The sequence below is a fragment of the Phascolarctos cinereus genome, unplaced genomic scaffold (genome assembly GCF_003287225.1).
Source record: "Phascolarctos cinereus isolate Bilbo 61053 unplaced genomic scaffold, phaCin_HiC Scaffold_3;HRSCAF=262, whole genome shotgun sequence".
NCBI lineage: Eukaryota > Metazoa > Chordata > Mammalia > Diprotodontia > Phascolarctidae > Phascolarctos > Phascolarctos cinereus.
In genome coordinates, this window is record NW_027555736.1 from 154275525 (window position 1) to 154300278 (window position 24754).

The 24754-nt window shown below is 38.0% G+C and overlaps 1 protein-coding gene and 1 pseudogene across 3 annotated transcripts in view; one reads left to right on the forward strand and one right to left on the reverse strand.

Annotated features, from left to right (window-relative positions):
• The window catches only part of MINDY2 (MINDY lysine 48 deubiquitinase 2), a 118712-nt gene that overhangs the window by 32414 nt on the left and 61544 nt on the right, over window positions 1-24754 (reverse strand). For 2 of the 3 annotated variants that reach the window (XM_020981846.2, XM_020981837.2), the window contains exon 6: window positions 5667-5809. The exons of the other annotated variant lie outside the window; for it this stretch is intronic. In XM_020981846.2, the coding sequence (XP_020837505.1) occupies window positions 5667-5809 (143 nt within the window). The remainder of the gene's footprint in view (window positions 1-5666; window positions 5810-24754) is intronic. 3 annotated transcript variants of the gene reach the window in all.
• LOC110209195 (RELT-like protein 1 pseudogene) lies at window positions 22342-23628 on the forward strand (annotated as a pseudogene).

Genomic DNA, 24754 nt, shown 5'->3' on the forward strand with positions numbered 1-24754 from the left:
AGTAATACAGGACCAGAACTAAATGCTCTGAGTAATTGTCCACAGGAAATCAAGGATTTTTTTTTTTGTGGTTTGCTCCTACTAAAGGCCTGCTCTAATGACTCACTCTGGAACTAAAGTGATCCTTGGTTCTTAAAGGCTATACTAGTAAAGTGTAAACTCTGGCAGATCTTACCCTGATGGAAAGGCTTTAGGTTGAACTCAGTGATGGACTTTATGTGTGTTCAGGGACTATCTTAGTGAAGTTTGGAAAAGACCTTTATCAGAAGGCTGGCCATCTAGTGATGAATGTTTTTGGTTTCATAAGCAGCTATGGCCTTCTAATAATAAGGTATGTAAGACTATAATCTGCATTCATAATGGTAATATTCTCATTGATAGAATCATGGATAACTGAAGTACATATTTTTTCTTTTTTAAAAATTATATAGATATACACATACACACACATACACATACATTTTCAGTCGGTAAAAATCTGCCTTCTCACTCTTCCCCTCAACTACCTCCACCCCAACTAAGAAAAGAAAAAACAAAATCCATTACAACATCAAGCAAAATAAAAAGTCAAGCAAACCAAATTTCCATATTGGCCATGTTCAAAAAAGAGAAAAATGTCCCAGTGTATACTTTGAGTCCCTCACTTTTCTATTGAGCAGGAGTAGCATGATTCATAATTAGTCCTCCAGAATCATGGCTGGTCATTACACTGGATCAAAGTTTCTTATTCTTTCAAAGTTTTTTTTAAAAACCATATTATTGCTATAGTTCTGTTCACTGTGCATCAATTTATACATGTCTTCCTAGGTTTCTCAGAAACCACCTGCTTTATTATTTCATGCGGCACAACAGTATTCTATCACATTCTATGATGTAACTTGTTCAGCAATCTCCCAATTTATGGGTAGCTCCTCAGATTCCTGTTCTTTGCCACCTCAAAAAGAGCTATAAATACTTTTGTACATCCTTAGAATTTGTTTTGCTAAGGTCTAATCCCTTCCTTAATCTGCTTTTTCTCTAATCCCTCCTTTCCTCCTATTTCCCGGATGAGTGAAATGTATTACTATAAGCAACTATGTGTGTGTATGTAGATAAGAGTGAGATGAGTGTCAGTTGTTCACTATATCTTGTCTATATAAATGTCTATTTGAGTACCTTGATTATGTGAGATAATTTTTCCTAACCTCCACTCCCCGACCATTGTATTACTCTTCTTCACTCTTTCAATTCCTCCTTTAAGATCATTAAGATATGTCATAACCATCTAAGGCCTTGTGTAATTAGACTCTTTCTCTGATGATATTAGGTTTCAGAGGGGATATGTGTAACATCTCCCCATATTTGAACGTAAACAGTTTATCCTTGTTTAGTCCCTATCATTGTTCATTCATGTTTAATTTTTTATGTTTTTATTCACTCCTGTATTTAAACTCCAAAGTTTCTATGCATCTTTGGTCTTTTAATCAGGAATGACTGGAATGATTGGAAATCTTCTATTTTATTAAAGGTCCATTTATCCTCTCTAGTATTATGCTTAGTTTTTCTGGGTAAGTTATTCTTAGATGTAAGCCTATATCCTTTCCCTTCTAGAACAGCACATTCCAAGTTCTCCCATCCTTTAAGGTGTTGGGTGCAAATCATGTGCAATTCTGACTGTGCTTTAATATATCTTGCTGTCTTATAGAGTCATTGCCTTCCCCTCAGTCCATTTCAATTTTCAGGCAGTTAGTTCTTTGGAGAAAGGTTTTGTATCTTTTCTTCCCAGCTATTAATTAATTCCCTTTCAAAATCTGTTCCCCATAGCTCTCATTTCTTCTCCAATTTTTTTCCTCTAGTGTTCTTATTTCATGGACAAAAACATTTTAAAACTCTCGCTTCATCTCTTCCAGGAATTCTAGTTGAATTTGTGTCCAAGCTTAGTTTTCTCTGAGGCTTTGCTTATAGATGTTCTGGACTCATTCTTGTCTTCTGGGTTTGAGTCTTGTCCATCCCTGCCACCATAATAGCTCTTTATGGTGGGTTGGGTTCTTTTCTTCTTATTTTTCCAGTCTATTCCCTGACTTTAAACTTGATGTTAGGGTGGGCTCTGCATGCTCCTGGAGAGAAGGTCTGGGCTGTTTCTGTTCCTGTTTTCCTGGGGGTATTGAATATTGTGTTATTCCAGGATCTTGGGAATAGGCAAAGTAGTCTGATTCAGGGTAAAGTCTGATTGGTGGTTCTCCTGGTCTGAGCTCTGCAAGTTCCTGACCTGGGTTTGGGCTGAGCAAAATTTCCTGAACTCAGGCTCCACCTGCCAACTAGAAAGTTCTGCTGGTTTCCTTTTGGTCTGGGATTCTTCCCCTGGTTACTCTCTGCAAGCTTAAGATTAGGTTAGAAGAAGGAACTGAGATTTTGCTCTGTTCCTGGATTCTGAGTCACACCCTGCTGCTTGCTTCTGAACTTGAACCTTTCTCAGTACAAACCACTTGGCTTTTCCAACCATCAGGAAGCAGGTACCCTTTCCAGACTGCCCTGAATCTGTGACCTAGAACTGAGTACTGGGCTCCAAAGCTGCCAGTTGGCAGCTGTTCCTATACACTACAAGCAATGTGCCAGTATGAGTCTGGTATCTCTTCTTGCCCTTGCGCACAACTTCCGCTTGGGTGCTACCAGACCTCTTCCTAGTGTTTGAAGACCTCTCTATCTCCCTACATCAGCCTGGGCTGGACAAATTACTCACTATGACTTTTTGGATTTCTCTATCAGAATTCAATCTGGTGCATTTTCTTTTCTAGACCTGTTTGGAGGAAGTTTTTTGCAGGGCTCACTGCACTACTCCCTGCTATTCTGCCAACTTGGCTTTGCCTCCTCCTATTTTTTCAATTACGCCATATTTCCACAATACATTGCAATCCACAGAAAGAAGAAACATTGGTTATTTAGTTCATTCCAATTTATGGCCTCGTATGCAACCCTGTGGTATCAAGCCATACAGAATCATGTATAAAACAAGTGGTACATGTGGAATATGATAGCTTCATGAAACTTCTGGTCAGGGTGTCTAAAGGAGAAACCGAAGATACTCATATTAGGGGCCTAATGGCTCCTGGTAACAGCGTGTTGCTCTGTGTTCTCAGTCTCTTATTAGCACTAGAATTTCTCTGTTATACTTCTCTCTAAAGATGGACAAGTTCAATCTAAACATGAATGCTTTATAGCCATGGCCCTGTGACAATGTTCTTCATCCTATTATTCCATGAAGGTTAGTAAAAGTCAGGATGGCACAGGAAGCATTATAGCTGACAGGAGCAAGCCTAACATTCTACATATTCATTGGAAGCCAATGAAGGCAGGTACAATATGAGGTATTTCACAGGTTAACAGGGGTTTGGGAAAATTGAAGAGAATGGAACCCAATGGCACATTGTTAAGCTTCAATGCCATCTGTGGCATCCATCCATTTGTACAGCCTCCAAATACATCAAAATCAACCCATGCTCTTTGTCTAAGTTCAATGCCTTGTTTATATCTTAGCATAAAACTTTTAGCCTAACTGCTGGACCTTAGACTTATTCTCTCGGACCTTGCCGTGAATTTCTGATTTTGATCCTGCTTCCCTCTCCAACCTTTGGCTCTCCTCAGCAAATCAATCTTTCTACCTGATATTTGATATTGGTAAATTGCTCTGCATTTTCAGCTTTTATCTATACTAGAATACCTCTGTTAATCTTCTCTCTGGAGCTGGGGAAAGTTTAATTGACAATAAGGTTGCTACTCAATCAGATCAAAGAGAGATACAGACAACAGAGAGTAGGGGATAAGTGCTAATTATGGTAAGGGGAACACCAAATAACTAGGAAATAGGGGAAGAAGGTGGAGGTTTAGAGAATGATGTATCAATTATAAAGAACAAGCCAAGAATCTATGAATAAATCAAGGGTGTAGCCAAAGCAGAAAAAGCAAACTAAAGGCAACTTAATTTCAGTGGTTAAGGTAGGTAAGAATACAGACTCAAAAATTTCAGATAAAGTAATACAATAACATCAGTATGAGAATACTTGAATGAGTCTAATTTAAAAGGAGAGGTGGTTTTTCCTCTGGATTTATAATACTCCTACTGAAAATCAGAGGCTCTTTAAACCACATTATCCATACCTGAAGAAACAGCTAGGCAGTGTAGTAGATAGAGTACTAGACTTGAAGTTAGAAAGACCTCAGCTCAAATTCTGCCTTGGGTACTTAACTGTGAGACCCTGAACAAATCACTTAGCCTCTTCTCAGTCTCAGTTTCCTAATCTGTAAAATAAGGTTAATAGCACCTATCTCACAAAGCAATTGGGAAGATCCATTGTAATGACATATGTAAAGTACTTTGCAAGTCGTAAGGTACTATACAAATGCTATTATTATTATTATTATTATTATTAATTTCAGCTAGCTAGAGTGCAAGTAATATGATAGTTATGCGAACTGAGTATGGCTATTAGGAGCTTTTATTTTCTTACAAAAATCAACCGCATACAAATAAGTAGAAGATACAGTTCCTGCTTTTGAGGCATTTACAATCTATTTGGAAAGATGAAGTATGTAGTACATTCACTAAGATAATTATTACCATGTAGTAAATGATAAGTGGCAAATGAATAGAGTAGACAATAACTGCCTAAGGAATTCACAGGAAGGAAGAAATCACTTCTAGCTGAGGTTGTCAGGAAATGCTCCAAAAAAGAAGTTGGAATTAAGCCATGCTTGAAAGATGAGTATGACTTAAACAGGCAGGAAAAATGTGGGGACGGCATTCTAAAGAGGGAGATGAGCCTAAGAAGCAGGGAACAATGTGTTAAAAGTACAGAATAGGAAAGTAAAAGATGTAGTATAAAAAGTAGAGAAGTTTGTACAAGATAAGAATGGGAAATGTAACTATAAAAATTGGTTGGAGTCAGACTGTTAAGAATCATGAATGATTAGCCGAGGAATTTGAATTTTATTCCATAGGCATTAAGGAATAAACAAGTAAAGGTTTTTAAATGTGGAAAAAACAAGATAAAGGTAAAATTTTGGGAAGATTAATCTAGCAATAGTACAAAGCATGGATTGGAAAGGGAGCAAAATAAAGGTTAAGGAGTTTGATTATATTGCAATGGTCAAGATATTAAATTCTAAATGTTCAAATGAGTCTGGCGGCAGAATAGAAAGGAAGAGATGTACTAAAGAGGCATTGTAAAGGAAGAAACAATAGAACTTGGTAAAGACTATAAATGACTGTAATGATGATTTTAAGTGATGCTAGTAATCATTTAGCAGCATACACTACCACAAACAAAGGAAAATACTCATCTGCCTTTCTCTTAGTACTCTTTTAGTATTCATAAAGAAATAACCATCAGTAGCCCTCACCTTAGCTGCCTACCTCTTCAGGAAATAGTGGAAATATTTCTTATTAAAGTGATAAATCTATTTAACTGTTAAGAATTTAATTTGACTTTGAAAATCCACTTATTTTAATAACCATTTAAGTTAGTTGCCCATGCTACCTTAGAGAAGTGTTTAGATATTACCAACATAGTTATGATGGCTAAGGGATTTCTGCTAAAGGCTAAAATCGCTAAGTATATCATAAAGCATCTTTTAAATCAAGCAACTTTAATTGAGGAAAATACAACAAAATAGCTATTTCTATATCATACCTTGTATTTGGTCATGGTGCTAAAATGATTGTTCCGAAAGAATACACAAAGTTCTCCTTCCTGAACTGCTGACGTAAGTTCACATAATCCATGATATGTCAGTTGAGTGGCTGTGTTATTTAGAAACTGCTCAGCTACAAAGCCTATGGAACCAATGCATAAGATTAGATAGAAGAATAATCTCAAGATTAATATAATTATTTTTTATTTTATTTACATTGTTCCAGGAATGGATCAAATGAAGTAATGGTTCTTTAGACTGATCTATGGATACAATGTTGGAGGAAACTTTGCCTTCTCCTGCTGTGGGGAATCCCTATCTCTATAGACACATTCCTATTTAAAAGAATATACATATATATGTATATACGCATGTATACATACATACACACATCGGTGTATAAATTACCCAACGGAAATCTAGAAATCAACTGCTATGTAAAACAGGAAGGAATGCTATAGTCAGAAGCTCTTATTACAGATCACTGGTAGGCTTACCATGGATTTGGTACTTAACAAACTTTTGCAGGTTTTTAAATGTTCTATATGTCCCGAGAGACCATCGTTAGCAAAACTGATTAAGCAGAGTAGAAGCATGAAAATTTAAGCAGGAGACTTCAGAATAATTGTACTGAATGCCATTTCTTATTCTGATCTCTCATGGGACATGTTACACATTGTATAGGCTTGTCTTCTTGGGAAATAAGACACATTAAATGGTTTTTGCTTTTGAAACATATAAAAAGGTAGCAAATATATTTATAAGATTTTATTTTAACTAGTAAATAATTTTTCAAAAATCTAATTAAAGGTAGTGATTTTTTTGTTTTAATTTAATAGAGGGGATGCTATAGAAAAGTGCTTCTGGGGCCTTGGAACATATTTTTAAAAAACAGTTTGATTTGTATTTCAATATAATTGTTTTCCTTTGTAATCCTGTGTATTTTATTTTATGTATTGAAAGACATTATTCTGAGAAGGGGTCCATAGGCTTTACTAGGCTACTAAATATTGACACAAAAAAGGCTAAAAACTCCTGATATAGAAGGAAGAGGAGAAAGGAGTTGCCTCCAAAAGTTTATAACATCATAGGAATTGAGGATGTGCTGGGACAGATGTCACATTTGTCACTAGGGATAAGGAGGTAGCATTATAGCAGAAAGAATAGAAAAGGTATGTCCTGAGGATGCCAGATACCTGGGTATCTGAGGGAAGGGAAGAAGGATACAAAAAGAGGAAGTAGGTTAGGAAAAGAAGCTAGGCAGCTTAAGTATTTTTCTCAATCTTTTTTAATTAAAATTTTTTTCCCATACCAAGCATTTTTTTTCTTCATATAACCTTCTCCCCACATTGAAAACAAATAAAAACAAACTCCATGTAACAAATAAACATCGTTTCAATTTCTTTTCCTAAGTGAAAGGGCAGGTTGTTGTCATCTATTCAAGGGCAGATCTGAATATTGATGTACTGATTGTGGGGATGAGTGAGGGTGGAGGGAACAGAGGGAAGTGAGTAGAGAGGGACAAATTTAAGAAGGAAAGAAAGAAAAGGAACTGAGAGTTTACAATCTAGAAATATATATAAATATTCATGTGTACATAAAATGTACATAAAAAGTCCTTTATTCCATTAAAGGTCAATTATTTTCTCTGCAAGGTTAGGGAAAGAAGAAAAGTACTACCTGGCTATATTGAAAGCTCAGTTGAAATTATGTAAATTCAATTTGTAGTGGATGGAATAAGCAGAGTTTTGTGATTTTCTTAGGCTCTGGTCAGTAACATTTGACTAAGAGCAAATAAGGAGGAGGGTGGGAGTGATCCAGGGTTGGGTTTTTCTAACGTATGAATGGCTGGCAACAGGACAACTGGACAAGGGAAAGTAATACACATATGTACATATGCATGTACATATATATATATATATATATATGTATGTATATATATATATATATATGTATGTATATATATATACACACACACACACACACACACATAAAAATTTTGGGTTGCCCCTATGATTCCATGATACAGGGAACTGCCTCTATTTCAATTTATATAGAAACTCATCTCAGACTTACAGTCTTAGCAACTTGCTTATGCCACTGAGAGGTTAAGTACATGCTCAAGGCCACAAAGCTAGTAAATACTAGAAGCATAAAGTGAACTAGGGTTTTCTTGACTCCAAAGCCAGCTCTCTATCTGCTACCTACAATGCCTCTCAAACCTAGGTCTTCTTTCCTCCAAGGCTGCCTCATATTCATTAAACCATGGTCCTTGTTCTTTCCCTCCACCCCTCATTCTTTCCCAGGCCATTACACCTGCACCAGATATATTTTTGTCCCTGCCCTATCTCAATCTTTTGATGGATCATTTCACTTCTATGCTATATACTATACTCTTAAATCTTTTACCTTACCTGTATGCTATTGTGAATTTTACCAAATATCAACTCTGAATTATTAGCATTGTCTGACTTCTTCACTCCCACTCATCTGCTGCTGATGAGTTGGGGGTAAAAAAATCACAAAACTGCTGACTGGGTCCACTAGATAATCTCAATTGGGGTAAGGCAATCTTTTTATATTTCCCTAATCAATCAGCTATCTCACCATAGGGGATAATATAAATCTTTTCGGTCCTTCTCAAATCTTTCATTGTACCCCCTTCCTCTCTCAGAAAAGGACTGTACTTTATACCTCATGAAAAGAAAAATGAGATCACTTATTAAAAGCTCCCTCTTCTCCACTCCTGTTCATCTTACATCAATTAGACATCTTTCCCCATCATCTCTTCTTTCATTCCTGTCTTTAACAAAGATCCTACCTCTTCTCCTGCCTCCTCAACCTCTTTTACTTAAACTCTCCTGGACAAGGCAAATACTGCTATATGTTCTCTGTCTCATTTCCTCCTGTTTTCTCTAGAAGACTGCCTCCATCATCATCCCTACTCTTTCTAATATTCAATCACCCCCTAAGTGATTACACAAATTTAGAGAATTCACCCCCAATGTTCACATGGACTACTTGTGCCCAACCTGTGGTAGAACATTCTGAGCTCGTATTGATCTGATCAGCCACAGTCAGACACAGTGTAACTTGACTCTAGAATAGTGATGTCATTTTGGCCCTCTTTGAGAACAATGGAAAACAACCAATCAACCAATAACCAACCAACCAACCAGTTTCTTTTTTTGCTTTTTATGAACATATCAATGTTTCCACTATCTTTAAAGAATCCTGGCTTTATCTGAGCATCCTTGCTAGCTACTGCCCAATACTTCTCCTCCTTGTCTCTGCTAAACTCCTGTTTAGAGAATGCTGTCTATACTAGATGCTTCAACTTCCTTTCTTCTCACTTGATTCTTAACTCTCTGCAATCTGGCTTTTAATCTCATCATTCAACTGAAATTATCCTTTCCAAAGTTACCAATGATCTCTTAATTGCCTTTTCTCAATCATCATCATTTTTTACCTCACTGTAATGTGTTACTATCAGTCACCCTCTTCTCCTGGATACTCTCCTGTCTAGGTTTTCATGACACTGTTCTCTCTTGGTTTTCCTATCTGTCTGACAGCTCCTTCTTAGTCTCCTTTACTGGATCTTTCTCCAGATCACCCCCAATAACCATAAGAATCTCCAAAGGCTCTGTGCTGGGTCCTTTCCTCTTCTCCCATTATACCAAAGTTCTACAGATCCCCAAGATATAGATTTTAGGGGTCCAAGAGATAGATTGGAGGTGTCATCTTCATTTTCACTAACCTCAAAGTGAAATTTCATATTTCCTTCAACTATGAATTAAAAATGAAAAACAAACAAAATATTGTTCTGAGAAGGGATTAATGAGAGAAAATATTAATAACTCTGATTCTATACTATCTTGCTTGGTGATTTTATCAGCTCCCATGGGTTCATTTATCACTTTTATACAGACGATTTTCAGATCTATATATTCAGTCTCAGCCTGTCTCCTAAACTAGAGTTCTGTATTTTGGACATCTTGAATGGTATGTTCCACAAGCATCTCAAATTCATTACGTCCAAAACAAAAGTCATTATTTTCCCCCTATGCCCTTTACACTCTTCCAAACTTTCCTGATACAAAACCCCATTACTACCACTATGGGTTCTGTTCTTTTTCTCCTTATTCCTGAGCCTATCAATCACTTGTCATTAATATTAAACTATCTCCAGTCTACTCCTCCTATTCTCTCATTCCCATCCCCTTTATTTCTTTTTTTTTTTCTGGCTAGGCAATGGGATTAAGTGACTTGCCTAGGGTCACACAGCTAGTAAGTGTCAAATGTCTGAGGCCAGATTTAAACTCAGGTCCTCCTAACTCCAGGGCGGATGCTCTATCCACTGTGCCACCTAGCTGCCCCCCCATCCCTCTTTCAACTCCTATGCCACCCATGTCCTATGCCAACCTTGCTTACTTTTTCCACTGTGCCTTTGACCTCTTTTGCTCATACATTTTCTGTCTATTATTAGCCCTCACTGAAACCTGGCTCCCCTCTGATGACTTTCTTTTTCAGCACTGGATGTACCTTCTCCCATACCCTGACATACTGGTCCTGGAGGAGAAATCAAAATACTTCTTGCTCCCCACTGCTATTTCCAGACTTTCCCTTTATCTTCTTCACTCAAAAACCTCAATCAAAATTTCCCACCCAATCCAAACTATGGTACCTGTAATATATCAATCAATAGGTCCTTCTCAAGGAATTCAGTTCTTGGCTTACCATTTTCCTCTCCTCCCCAATGCCTGTTGTTATCTTAGGGGATTTGAATATTATAATAATACCAATAACAATAATAATGATAGCTACCATTTATAGAGTGCCTATTATGGGCCAGGCATCATGTTAAACACTTTATACTTTTTAATTACCTCATTTGATCCTCACAATGATTCTGGGAGGTAGATACCATTATTATCCAATTTCCTAGATGAGGATATTGGGGCAGATGAAAGTTAAATTATCTGCCCAGGGTCACATAGCTAGTAAGTGTTTGAGGCCACATTTGAACTCAGGCCTTCCTGACTCCAGGTTCAGTGCTTTACCCACTCGGTTACCAAGCTCCTTCAAAGTCCCTAACCTTCCAATTCCTTAGCCTCCATAAATCCTATGACCTATTATGAACTATTCTTTTGCTCTACCTTAGCCACATACAGAGATGGTCACATTAGACCTATTACTTACACATGTTCCACTTCCTAATTAAAAACCAACATTCCCCATCTGACCATAGCTTCCTTATTATTCTACCTTTTCCTATGTTTCACCCCTCTTAAACCACCTTTCTACCCTCATCCAGACCTCTAATCTTTCCACTTGTTGGTATCTTTTCAGACCACTAATTCCGGTCTGACTTCATTTTCTTCAATCCAACAGTTGGTCATTTCAATTCTACATTGTCCTTTGTTCTAGAATTCCTTGCCCAAGTAGTGAATCTCTTGAAAACTACAATAAACCAAACAGAGATCAATGACTCCAGGAAATAGTAAGAAATATTAGAACAAAAATCAAAAGACTGAAAAAATAGAAGAAAATGTAACATTTGAAGTTAAAAAAAAACTAACCAGGAATACAGGTCAAGGAGAGATAATTTAATCATTAGGTTCCCTGAATACTATGGTTTTTAAAAAAGCCAGCACACTCGATTTCAAGAAACCATAAAACAAAATCCACCCTATTAGGACCAGAGGACAATGTAAAGATAAAAAGAATTCAATGATCACCTCCTTCAGAGAAGTCCTAGGAATGTCATGTCATACCCAAAAGCCAGAGCTTCCATATCAAAGGAAAAGTACTACAAGCATCTAGAAAGAAACAGTTCAAGTACCAAGGAAATAGTAAGGATCGTTCCCAAAGGGAAAAAGACAAAGGCACGAGTGTGTTGGTATATGTTTATCAACTGGCTCTCTAGGGGAAAAAAATTATGCATGGCAAGTTTTTAAGTTTGATCTGCATTATTAACACAGTATTCCTCACTTTCTTAATTTAAACAACCAACAAAGCAATATAATAAGCTTTGATTTGTAGAATTGCCAATTTCTGAGGTTTAAATGCTTTCACTGAAAATTTAATAACCAGCTCTCATGAGCTGATTCCAGCTGGCTCTAGCACACTCTTGGATACAGGCTTATAATCAAGAACAATTTAAACTATGAAGCTGAATGTATTCCTACAGAGGAGGAAAAAGGGACTTTTAATAGAACAGAGGACTTTCAAGCATTTCTAAAAAAAAGCCCAAAGCTCTGTAAGAACTTTGAAATACTAACACAAGAATCCAGAGGAATCTAAAAAGCTAAAGTTATTTAAGCAACTAGAAGTAGCCATGATGACGTAGTACTAAAATTCTAATAGAAACAAGTCCCTTTAGAACTTAATGTCTTCAAAAGGTATTGAAATTAATAAAAATGGGGGTGGAAGGCGGGGAAGAGGTAAGACTGGTTATATTCTAAGAGTTTTTAGAGGGCAAAAAGAACAGACAGTAAAAGGAGGAGGTACTCACTAGAGCAGAAAGAATGAAGGAGGTGGAAATTGGGGTAAAAAGAGTACTTAAAAATAGAGGAAGGGGCTGGGGAGAAAAGGAATCAGATGAAACCTCCTCTTATCTGAAATAAACAAAGAGTTGGAAACACACATAAATAGTATAGTGCAGAAATACAACAAACTGAAAAGGAAAACAAGTAACAGGGGGAGGGGGAAGGGGATAAGATTCAGAATAACAGCAGGAAAAGAATAATTGCAAGCATAACAAAATTCCTTATCCTGAAGAGGAGATTATAAGGGGAGAGGGGAGAGAAAAGAACCAGAATCTAAGGGGGTGACTTAAGATTGCCTCCTAGGCAACTGCAGAATGGCTGAATAAACTGTGGTTTAACGGAATATTCTCTCATAAGACATGACAAAAGATAATTTCAGGGAATCTTGGATAGTATGAACCAATGTAGAGAATAAGAAAGAACAATAAGAAATAGTTGGACTTCAAAATGAAGAACGTGGTAATATGCCAAACAGTACAAGAAAGCAGACAAGTTTTCTGGGAAATGTTGGGGAAAACAAAAGAATTAAATACCAACTCAATCAAGTTTTCAGGGACAAAAGTGAAGGAATGATAATTGACATGTAGAAGTATAATATGTCCACATGACCTTCTCTCTAGCACATTATAAACTATTGTATTCTACCAGTAAACTTGAGGTAACTAGCTTTTGCCAAAAAAAAAAATCAACTACACATTTGTGCTTTCTTTTTAAAAGTAGCAGTTTTAAAATTATTTTTGGAACTGACAATTTCCATGTATAGTGATCTTAAAGCTATGGGGAAGCTAGGTAGCAACAGTGGAAGAATGCTGCACTTGGCATCAGGAAGACTTTAGTTCAAATCCCACCTCAGATACTTATTAGCTATGAGACTTGTAGCAAGTCTCAGCTTCAGGTTCCTCATTTGTAAAAAGAGGATAAATTAACAGCACCTACTTTAAAGGGTTGTTGTGAGGACCAAATAAGAAACATACATAAAGCACTTTTAAAACCTTAAAGCAGCAGTTCTCAAAGTATGGTCTGGGAAGATTCCAGGGGTCCTAGAGGTCATAACTATTTTTAGTAAGAATATCAAGTTACTTAAATTTCTAATAGGGTAAATATCAATAGATACAGGTCACATAAAAGCTCTTTGGGAGAATATAGATCTAGAAACTAATTAAACATGTTTTTTGGTTTGGACTTGTGACATCTACATAGACAACATATGGCAAGGTAAATTCCCCCCACTAATGGGATTCTGCAACTTAGAGTCTCAGAGAATTGCCTAGGGCAGTGAAAATTTAAGTGACTTGCTCAGGGTCACAGAGGCAGTAGGTGAAACTTGAATCCAGGTTTTACTGACTCTTCAAGAACCATACCACAGCACCTCTCAATTCAACCATATATGTTACATGAAAACTGAATTTATGGGTGTCCTCACCCTAGCTTTCTCCTTCTCCAGCTGCTAGTGTCAACATAGCAGATCCACTGTAGCTATTCAGGTTTTTCTAGGAGAATTAAAGTTAGGGAAATACTGTCAAAATGCTGCCAGGTGTTCCTTGAGAGTCTACATTTAGAAGAAGCTAGGTAGAAGCAGTAGGTGGTGGTCAAGCAAAGTTTAGTCTTTGGGTTATGTGGTTATTGGTGAGTCTGGTTTCCTCCTTGCTTCAATTACTATTCCCTAAAAAAGTTGCTTGCTCTGATAATGGTCTCATTTTCAAGAGAGGAACTGAGCCATTTTTCATAGCTCTATGAAAAAATGCTCCAAAATCACTAATAATCAGAAATGCAAATTAACTCCGCAATTAACTAATACAAAGTAATCTGAGGTTCTACTTCGCACCCACCAGATTAGAAACGTTGACAAAAAACCCCCCCACAAATAATGGAGGGGCTGTGGGGAATCAGCACTGTTGGTGAACCATGAACTAGTCCCACCATTCGGGGAAACAATTTTGAACTACACCCCAAAAGTTACTAAACCATACATACCCTCTGAACCCAGTGATACCATTGCAAGGCTAATACCCCAAAGACATTAAAGAAAGAAGAAAAGGACCTATATGTGCACAAATATTTATAACAGGTTTTTTTTGTGTGTGGCAAGAAAGAACTGGAAAAGAGGAGAGTAACTACCAGCTGGGGGAATGTTGAAAAAATTACGGTCTATAGAGTATAATGGAATACTGTTGTGCTTTAAGAAATGATGAAGGGAAATCTGTGTCAGAGAAATCTGTGAAGGCAAGTGAACGGAGGCAGAGTGAGGTTAAGTAGAATTAGGAGAATAATTTATACATAATAGTAACATGGTAAAGACAAACTCTGAAGACAGAAGAATTCTGAAAATTCAATTACCAACCACAACTACAGAGAATCCATCATAAAACATACTGTCCACCTCTCGAAAGAGAAGTGATGGACTGAGGATATAGATTGAAACATTTTGTTTTTAGATATGGCCAATGGATGAATCAAATTTGCTTGAACATGCATATTTTTAATAGAGTTTTCTTTTTCTTTTTCCCTCTGGAGAAGGGGGAGAATAGGAGGGACAGAAATTTTTGTTAATTGAAAAAAAAATTTAATTTAAAAAATGTTTCCTGGAAAAAGATGCTCTGATATTGATTCACTAAGTTTTCACTGAAAACTTGCTCAGAAATATCACTTTCAATCACTTCCTTTGACATTCTTCTTTCAACCTTGCTATATCTAAAATTATTTTTGTTGGTCTGCCTTTAGAAGTCATTGTGAAGGAAGAATATGGTATCTGCACATTCTCCTCACATCCAGGTTTCAGGAAGACATCTGTGGTAATACTTAGTACTAATATACTACAGCATGAGAAATACTGTATTTAAAGAATAAGATGGCCTAATCAATGATTTAATGCTTAACTGAGAGAAAACCCATTTTTCTTCAGCCCTTGTTGTTGAAGAACTTTTCTAAAATGTATACTTTTCTGATTCAATGAGCAGAGTATACTAAATATGAAAAGGCTCAGTATCATCAATATGGAAATAAATAATCAGTATACATTACTGGGTTTGTTATAGACTGTAAAGATCAAGGAAAATCTGTTCAATAAACATTAAAAAAATTTGCCTTTTTGAATGTTTATATCAAACTTTAAAAAAATTAATTTGTTTCACAAAAATGAAATTCCTCTTTAAAAATTCCATCTAACTGGTGATTCTAGCTAGTCCAGGTCTTACTGTATTTGATATACTTCATTTCCTTGGGGGGATGGGGTGGTGGGTAAACTTGATTCTCCAGACTTACTTGACTATGCCATAGAAAACTCTTGACATTCCTGAAGCTCACTCCACACACAAACTTCTCACTTTAGAAGCACCTTGTGCCCCATGGCTTCTCCTTCTGATTGGCTGGTTCCTCCCAGAACCTCCATTTTAAGGAGAATGCCCAGTCAATCATGTCTTCAGTCCTCTCCATTCTGTACTCTTGGCTCTCTGGACTTTTTTTTTTAACCATGCCTATGGATGAATACCTTCACCTCTCTTCATTGCCTTTTTAAACTTCCTTTTATATGTTGTTCTAATGTGTTCCCCAATTAGAATGCAAGATCCTTTCTACTTATATTTGTACTCCCAGTACTTATTACAATGCCCGCCACATATTAAGAGTTTAATAAAGGCTTGTTGAACTCCCTTGGATACTTGTAATATAGTCCTCTTTCATGTTCATAGGAACAAGGAACCAGAACAGGAAGGGATACTAGAAGCTATCTTATAGATGAAGATTCTGAAACCTTGCCAGGGTAGTTAAGTGATTTCTCCATTCTGGTAGCTGTTCTTTACAGACCTGTTCTTCTTTCCTCAAAGAAATCAGGACCTGGCTGTCAATTTTTATCTCCTCCCCAACTCATGCCCTCATACTTGGGGACTTACATATTTAACTCTCCCTCAAATACCCTAACCACTCAGTTCCTCAACTTAATTCACTTCCCATGACTTGCACCTTCATTTAATACAAGCCACACATCTTTGATCTTGCCATCATCCACAAATTCACCACCTCCATGTTCAAGAAATCTGGAATCCCCTTATCTGACCACAACCTATTGGTTTTCTACCTCTTTTTCTGCCTTCCCTGACTAAACTCTACTCTTTATCCATATAGTAACCAACCCCTCAGTTCTCTCCCAGCCCATCTCCCTGTACTTGCTACTTGTTCCACTTTCCCCTACAGTGAGCCCTGGCTGAACCAGTGCAGTTTTATACTGTCCTCTTTTTTGAGTAGTTAGCCCTCTCATCATTTTGGTAATTATGCCCAGCCAAGGCTCAACTTTGGATCACTCCAACTACTCCTTGATTTCACATTTACATACGTGCTGCTGAACAAAGATGGAGAAAAATCACACAACCACTCTGACTGGGTCCACTATAAATTTATTTTATGTAACTTCAACTAAGCCCTCACTGCTGTTAGGCAATCTTATTATACCTCTCTTATCAACTCACTATCCTACTCTCCACGACTGCTCTTCCAAATTTTTTTATTATCCCTTCTCAAACTTCCCTAACCCTCTTACCTGAGAACTTTGCCTCACAGGAAAAAATTAGTCCATTTACTATGAATCTCTTTCTCCCTTCTTCCTCACTTTATGTCACTCACATGCCTTCTGCTACCATCTCCTTCACCCTTGTCTCACATGAAGAGGTAGCCTTCCTCATTAGCAAAATTAAGCTTTCCGACTCCTCCTACAGACTGCCTCCTCTGGCTCCTTCTCTACTGCCTATATATATGCCAATGTCTCTCCCATTCTGAAAAAAACAAAACAAAATAAAACAAAAAAAATCCTGCCATTCGATCCTTCCAACCCTGCCAATCAGTGTCCTAATTCTCTTCTGTCCTTTGTGGCTAACCCTAAAAAGCCTGTTTATGATAGAGGCTTCCTCTTTCTTTCCTCTCTCTCTCTTCTTAACCCCTTGTAATCTGGATTCTGACCTTATCGTTCCACTAAAAATGCCCTCTTCAAAGTTACTGATGACCTCTAAGGTGCCAAATCCAATGGCCCTTTCACAATCTCCATTCTTCTCGCCCTCTCTGTAGTCCTTGACAACGTCGATCGCCCTCTCTTACTTGATATTCCCTCACTAGGTTTCTGGAACACCATTCTCCCGATTCCTCTTCTATCTAATCAGACCACTCCTTCTCAGCCTCCTCTGAGTGACCATCATCCAGATCATACCCTCTTAACCTCAGGTGTCCCACAGGTTTCTGTCCCAGGCCCTCTTCTCTCTCTCTACTATTTCATTTGGTGATCTCATTCAGCTACGGATTTAATTACTACCTTTATGCTGATGATTCTCAAATCTACCTGTCCTGCCCTAAACTCTCTGTTGATCTCCAAATGCCTTCATCTGGAATATCCAGTAGACATTTTACATTTAACATGCCCAAAAATGAACTCGTTACCTTTCCCCCCAAACCTTGCCCCACTCCTACCTTCCCTGTTCCTGTCAAGGGTACAGTATTCTCCCAGTTTCTTAAGCTTGAAACCCAGATGTCACCCTTGACTCTTCACAATCTCTCAACTTCTCTATCTAATCTGTTGCCAAGACCTATTAATTTCAGATTTAGGGCTGTATCACCTTGCACCTTGAATACTGTGACAGACTGCTGGGGAAGGTCTGCCTGCCTCAAGTCTCTCCCCACTCTAATCTATCCTCCATTCATGCATCAAAGTAATTTTCTTTTAAAGAATAGGTCCAACTATGTCACTCCACCTCACCTCACCCCCCACTCAATAAATCTCAATGGCTCTCTATAACCTCTAGGATCATAAGCAAAATTCTCCGGCATTCAAAATCCTTTATAACCTACTCCCTCCCTCTTAGGTTTTCAGTGTTTGTTTGTTTGTTGTTTTTTTTACCTTACTCTGAAACAGCTACTCTTTGATTCAATGACACTGAAAGGCCTCCCACAGAAAATGAGATTTTAGCTAGGATTTAAAGGAAGTCAGGGAGGACAGTAGGTGGAGATGATGAGGGAGCGTATTCCAAGGATTGGGGACAGCCAAAGAAAAGGCCTAGTGTGACAGTGTTTTGTTCATGGAAGGGGGATGAATTTTCTCATCTTTTCTCATTTTTCAAATGATTTGGCTTTCCTTATTCTCTTTTTAAAATTAGACCACTTACTAGTAACTTGGGAGTTTTTTTTAACTCTAGTTTTATCAATTCAATGCTTTTCTTGCATATGGTTTTGTTAATCTCTTTTATTTCTAGAATTTCAACTATACTTATTTGGAATTTTTTGACATTGCTTTTCTAGTCTAAAAAAAGTTAAATTAATTCATCTATTCTCTTTCTATTTTGTTGATTAAAGGATTTTTGAAACACTTTTTCTTCTAAGGATTGCTTTTTAAAAAAATTAATTTTTCTTCAATTTATTTATTTTTCATTTTCAACATTCACTTACACAAGACCTTGAGTTCTAAATTTTCTCCCATCTTTCCCCTCCCCCCAACCCATGACAGTGTGCATTCTGATGACCCCTTCCCCCAATCTGCTCTCCCCTCCACCACCACCCCCCTTCTCTTATCCCCTTCCCCTTCTATTTTCCTGTAAGATAAGACAAGATTTCTATACCCCACTGCCTGTGTATTTCAATTCCGAGTTGCATGTAAAAACAATTTTTAACATTTGTTTTTAAAACTTTGAGTTCCAACTTTTCTCCCTCCTTACCCACCCACCTTGAGAAGGCAAGCAATTTGGTATAGGTTATACATGTGTAGTCATGCGAAACACTTCCATAATAGTCATATTGTGAAAAACTAATTATATTTCCCTCCATCCTATCCTGCCCCTCTTCCCCTGTTTACTCTGTTCTCTTTCACTGTCCCTCCTCAGAAGTGTTTGCTTCTGATTACCCCCTCCCCCAATCTACCCTCCTTTTTATTAACCCTCCCCTCTTATCCCCTTCCCTCCTACTTTCCTGTAAGGTAAGACAGATTTCCATATCCAACTGAGTGTGCTTGTTATTCCCTCCTTAAGCCAAATCTGATGAGATTAACATTCATTCCCTCTCACCTCCCCCCTCTTCCCCTCCACTGTAAAAGCTTTTTCTTGCCTCTTTTATGTGAGATAATTTATCCCATTCTACCTCTCCTTTTCTCCTCCCAGTACATTCCTCTCACCCCTTCATTTTACTCTTTAGATATCATCCCTGCATATTCAACTCACCCTATGCCCTCTGTCTATATATATTCCTTCCAACTACCCTAATAATCAGAAAGGTCTCACAAGTTACAAATATCATCTTTCTACTTAGGAATGTAAACAGTTCAACTTTAATAAGTCCCTTATGACTTCTCTTTCCTGTTTATCTTTTCATGCTTCTCTTGAGTCTATTTGAAAGTAAAATGTTCTATTTAGCTCTGGCTTGTCAAGAATGCATTAAATTCCTCTATTTCATTGAATATCAATTTCCCCCCTCATTGATTACACTCCATTTTGCTGGGTAGATGATTGTTGGTTGTAATCCTATCTCCTTTGCCCTCTGGAATATTATATTACATGCCCTGAGGTCCTTTAATGTAGAAGCTGCTAAATCTTGTGTTATCCTGATTGTGTTTCCATAATACTTTAATTGTTTCTTTCTGGTTGCTTGCAATAATTTCTCCTTGACTTGGGAACTCTGGAATTTGGCTATAATATTCCTGGGAGTTTTCCTTTTGGGATCTCTTTCAGGAGGTGATCGGTGTATTCTTTCAATTTCTATTTAACCCTCCGGTTCTAGAATCAGGGCAGTTTTCCTTGACAATTTCTTGAATGGTGATGTCTAGGCTCTTTTTTTGATCATGGCTTTCAGGTAGTCCAATAATTTTAAAATTATCTCTTCTGGATCTATTTTCCAGGTCAGTTGTTTTTCCAGTGAGATATTTCACATTGTCTTATTTTTTTCCCCCCATTCTTTTGGTTTTGTTTTATAATTTCTTGATTTCTCACAGAACCATTAGTTTCCATTTGCTCCATTCTAATTTTTAAAGAATTATTTTCTTTAGTGAGCTTTTGGACCTCCTTTTCCATCGGCCAAATTCTGCTTTTCAAGGCATTTTTCTCCTCATTGGCTTTTTGGACCTCTTTTGCCATTAGGTCTAGTCTATTTTTAAGGTGTTATTTTCTTCAGTATTTTTGGGGGTCTCCTTAAGCTGCTGACTTGCTTTTCATGATTTTCTTGTATCACTCTCATTTCTCTTCCCAATTTTTCCTCTACTTCTCTTATATGATTTTCAAAATCTGTTTTGAGATCTTCCAATTCATATTCTTCTTGGAGGCTTTGGATGTAGAAGCTTTGATTTTGTTATCTTCTTCTGATTGTATGTTTTGATCTTCCCTGTCACCAAAGTAAGATCTAAGGTCTGAGTTTCTTTTCTGCTATTTGCTCCCCAGACAATTACTTGACTTTTAAACTCTTTGTTAAGCTAGAGCACTGCTTCCAGTGTGGAGGAAGTACTGTCCCAAGCTTTAGGTATTTTGTGCAGCTGTTTTCAGAGATACTTCTAGGGACCTGTAAGTTTTCAGTTCTTCCAAGGTGGTATGATCTATGGAGAAGTGTTTACTCCTCTCCTGGCCTGTGCTCTGGTCAGTGAATGACCACAAGCACTCTTTTCTGCCCTAAAACTGTGAGGAGAGTTCCCTCTTCCCTGTTACCACAAGCTCTGCTATTCCAGTGTTCCTTCTTGCCCCAGGACTGCCACCCAGATCCAAGTACGAACAAAGCAACAGAATACTGCCTCACTGCCAGCAGAGATCCTGTAATCTCCTTCTGATCAGTTGTTCAATCCCCTTACCATCTGTGGGCTGAGGGCTCCAGAAGCATCCACTGCTACTGTCGCTACCACCCCAGGGCTGTGCTGTGGCCAGGGTTGGACTGTGCTCCTCTCTCACCCAGGTCCAACTGACCTTTACCACTGACTTTCTAAGTTGTCTTTTGCATTTGTGGGTTGAGAAATCTGGAAACTGCTATAGCTGCCAGAGATTCAGTCCCCTGAGGCCTGCTGTGGGTTTGCTGGGGCCTAGTCTGTGCTGGCGCAGCCCATGTTAGACTGCAGTACTCTCCCAGCCTGGCACAACAGACCTTTCCTGTCAACCACCCAGTTTGTCTTGGGTTGAAAATTTGTTTTACTCTGTCTTTTTGTGGATTCTGCTGTTCTAGAATTTGTTTAGAGTCATTTTTTAGATATTTGGAGGGGTTTGGGGGAGAGCTCAGTGCTTGCTTTTACTCCATCTTTGCTTCACCCCCTCTTCTTTTATGAGAGAGTATGTTTCCTCTCCTTCTACCTACTTTCTTCCCAGTATATGATGCTTTTCTTCCCATTTCCTTCTCTTAAGACCACTGAAACAGAAAACCTTTGGCATTCTCCTTATCTTCTTTAACATAACTTTCTCTATGATCCTTAAAGGGTTTTGTTTCTAATCCCCATTATAATGTAAACAATCCATCATCATACAGTCACTTCCAACTGATTAAATGTATGTACCTTTTCATATTTCTCTTGATTCTCATGTTTGTATTTCAAAGTATGAAATACAACTCTACTGAGTTCTGGCATTTTCATCAAGAATGCTTGAAAGTCTATTTCATTAAAGATCCATTTTCCCCCCTGAAAGATTATATTCAGTTTTGCCAAAAAGGTTATTCATGGTTGTAAGCCTTTATTTTTTACCTTTCAGAGTAGTACACTCCTGTTCTCTCCACGTTCTTCTTCAGGGTGGCGGTGGTCTTGTGTGATCCTGTGCCTCCGTGGTATTTGAATGATTTCTTTTTCACTACTGGTAGTATTTATGCTTTGCTATGATATTCCTGGGAGTTTTCAATTTTTTTTTCTTAGGAGGTGCCCAGTGGATTTATTTTGTTCTCTGGGCTTTTTGGGAGGGTCATGGTTTTCTGCAGTCCAATGGTTCTTAGATTTCTTGTTTCATGGAGTCATTGCTTTCTGCTTGGCCTATTTTAATTTTCAGGATATTCAATTTTTAGTTAAGGTTTTTATTACCTTCTATTCTTCTTCTTCTTCTTTTTTTTAGGCAATTGGGATAAAGTGACTTGCCCAAGGTCACATAGCTAGTAAGTGTCAAGTGTTTGCTCTGAGGCCAGATTTCAACTCAGGTCCTCCTGACTTCAGGGCTGGTGCTCTACCCATTGCGCCCCCTAGCTGCCCCTATTACCTCCTATTCTAAGCTATTACTTTTATTTATCTTGCTTTCCTTCCCTAGCTGTCATTTATTTTAAAATTACAACATAAAAAAAATTACACTGTATCAGTGCCATTGACAGTCTAGGAATTGTGGGGACTGGGAACTTGGCTGTCTGGGACAGAAATGTCAAAGAGAAATGCTGATGGCTCCCTTGGGACTTGCCAAAACCTTGACACTGGGGGCAGCTTGATGGTTAGCAGCTCTCTCCTGCCTTAGAGGCGGGATCTGCCCCGGTTTCATCCAGTGAAGGAAGGACTCCATCTCCTGTGAATAGTGGTTGGAATGGACACCCAGAATATGTTGCCATTGTACTAGTTCCAGTTTTCTTCATCATGGGACTTTTTGGAGTCTTTACCTTCCATCTGCTTAAGAAGAAGGGCTATCAATGTACAACAGAAGCTAAACAAGATACTTTGGAAAAAGTTGAAAAGACAGAATTGAATGGGAATATAAACAAGAAGAGTGATGCTGTTGAACAAATTGCCCATTACATCATGAAAAATGAAGCAAATGTTGATGTTTTAAAGGCCATGATGGCAGATAGTAGCATTTGTGATCCTGAAAGCCCTTCGACTTCTAGAACTCCAAGCAGTCCTCCAGTGAGTCCTGGTCCCTTGTCACCAGAAGGTACTCCAGGAAAGCATACGTGTGACTACCACCTACAGACTGTTTGAGGGACAATAGAAAAGAGATGTATGCCAGTGTTGCAGATATAAATGATGGCACTTTATAAAACCAAGCAACAAATCTAAAGAAGGAAGAAGTTGGCATCAAGAAAAGTGCCTGTTCTTTCTTAGCAGATTTAGAGTTACAAAAGTGAAACACAACACCAATAGCAAGGAAAGGAGAAGTGCTATGTCTGTGAGTGGCACAGAAAGTGTCAATGGCAGGCACCTGTTACTCCTGTGAAAAGGGAACGAAGTGGCACAGGACAGGAGGTGGAATTTATTTGAAGTTTTAAAAAGAATGAAAACTAAGGTGATCTACAAAGCCAACTGCCCAAGAAAATATTTTCTTATATCTTTTGTACCATTTCTATCATGAGTGTTTAAGACTCTAAAATGGAACATCATTGTTATGCTAGATGCGAAGATCCAGGCGTCAGTTCTATAATTGGTTTTGTCACTTATGCCTTATGAAAGTGTATTAAATTTTTGAGAAAGGCAAGATTTAATAGTATTTTAAAAGTCTTTTCCTTTGCCCTTTTGTACATAATGCAGTTCTCTCATTTCAGTAACATGTGTATGTACAGTGAGAATATTAATTAACAGTTTGAGATTGTGCTTTTTTTCCTTTGCGTGCCTCTTTGTTTTTTTTTTTGTTTGTTTGTTTTGTAAGGCAATTGGGGTTAAGTGACTTGCCCAGGGTCACACAGCTAATGTCAAGTGTCTGATCTGAGACTGGATTTGAACTCAGGTCCTCTTGACTCCAAGGCCGGTGCTCTATCTACTGTGCCACCTAGCTGCCTCTGCGTGCCTCTTTGTTAACCCCATCCTGTTTCTTCTTTTATTTTTTTTGTCTATGGGGAGAAGAGGAAGCAAGCATGATCAATTTCACTGTCACAGAAGTGATAGCAGCATGCCCCTCCCCCACCTTCATCATAATTATATTTCATCCCTAGACTACCAATGGCTTCCTTTTAGGAGTGACTTAAAATTGTGGCAACAATTCCCATTTTGATGATTAAAAAGTGACTTCAAGTCCATCAATGTTATTGTCTTGATAACCAAAGGCCCAAACAAGCACCTCCAGTGTAGGACAAGGGACTGTAACTTTTTCCAGACCTTTTCCATGGCATACTTGATGGCCTTTAGGTGTTGATGAGCATTCATATGATACCGTTCCCCACCCAGAACCTTTCTTTTTTTTGAAGAGGCCATTCTTTGCCTCATTTTTTTAAATTAAGCCTTTATCAATGAATGGGCACTGCCTCAGTCAAACTGAGAAGAGTTAAAGACCTTGGCTTGAAAAGCTCAAGGCTCCCAAGCATCCTGGGTCATCTCCAGTTGTCCTGATCCTTATCTGGCCACTGGACCCAGATGGCTCTAGAGGAGAAAGTGAGGTGGGTGACCTTGCACAGCTCTCCCTTACTTAAATCCAATTCTTGTGCATGTCATGGCATCACCTCCCTGATGTCGTGGTTCTCTTCGAGAATGAAGGACAAACAGCAATGGCAGGCAAGAGCACAGTCTGTGGGAAGTGGTGATGGAATAAGCTAGATAAAACCTGTCATTACTTTGAGTTTTGGTTTTTAGGCTATTTCCAGATTTCTGTCATTCAAGATCTTCAAAATAATTTAAAAAGAAACAGACCTACCAACAGTTCCCCAAAAGAACATCC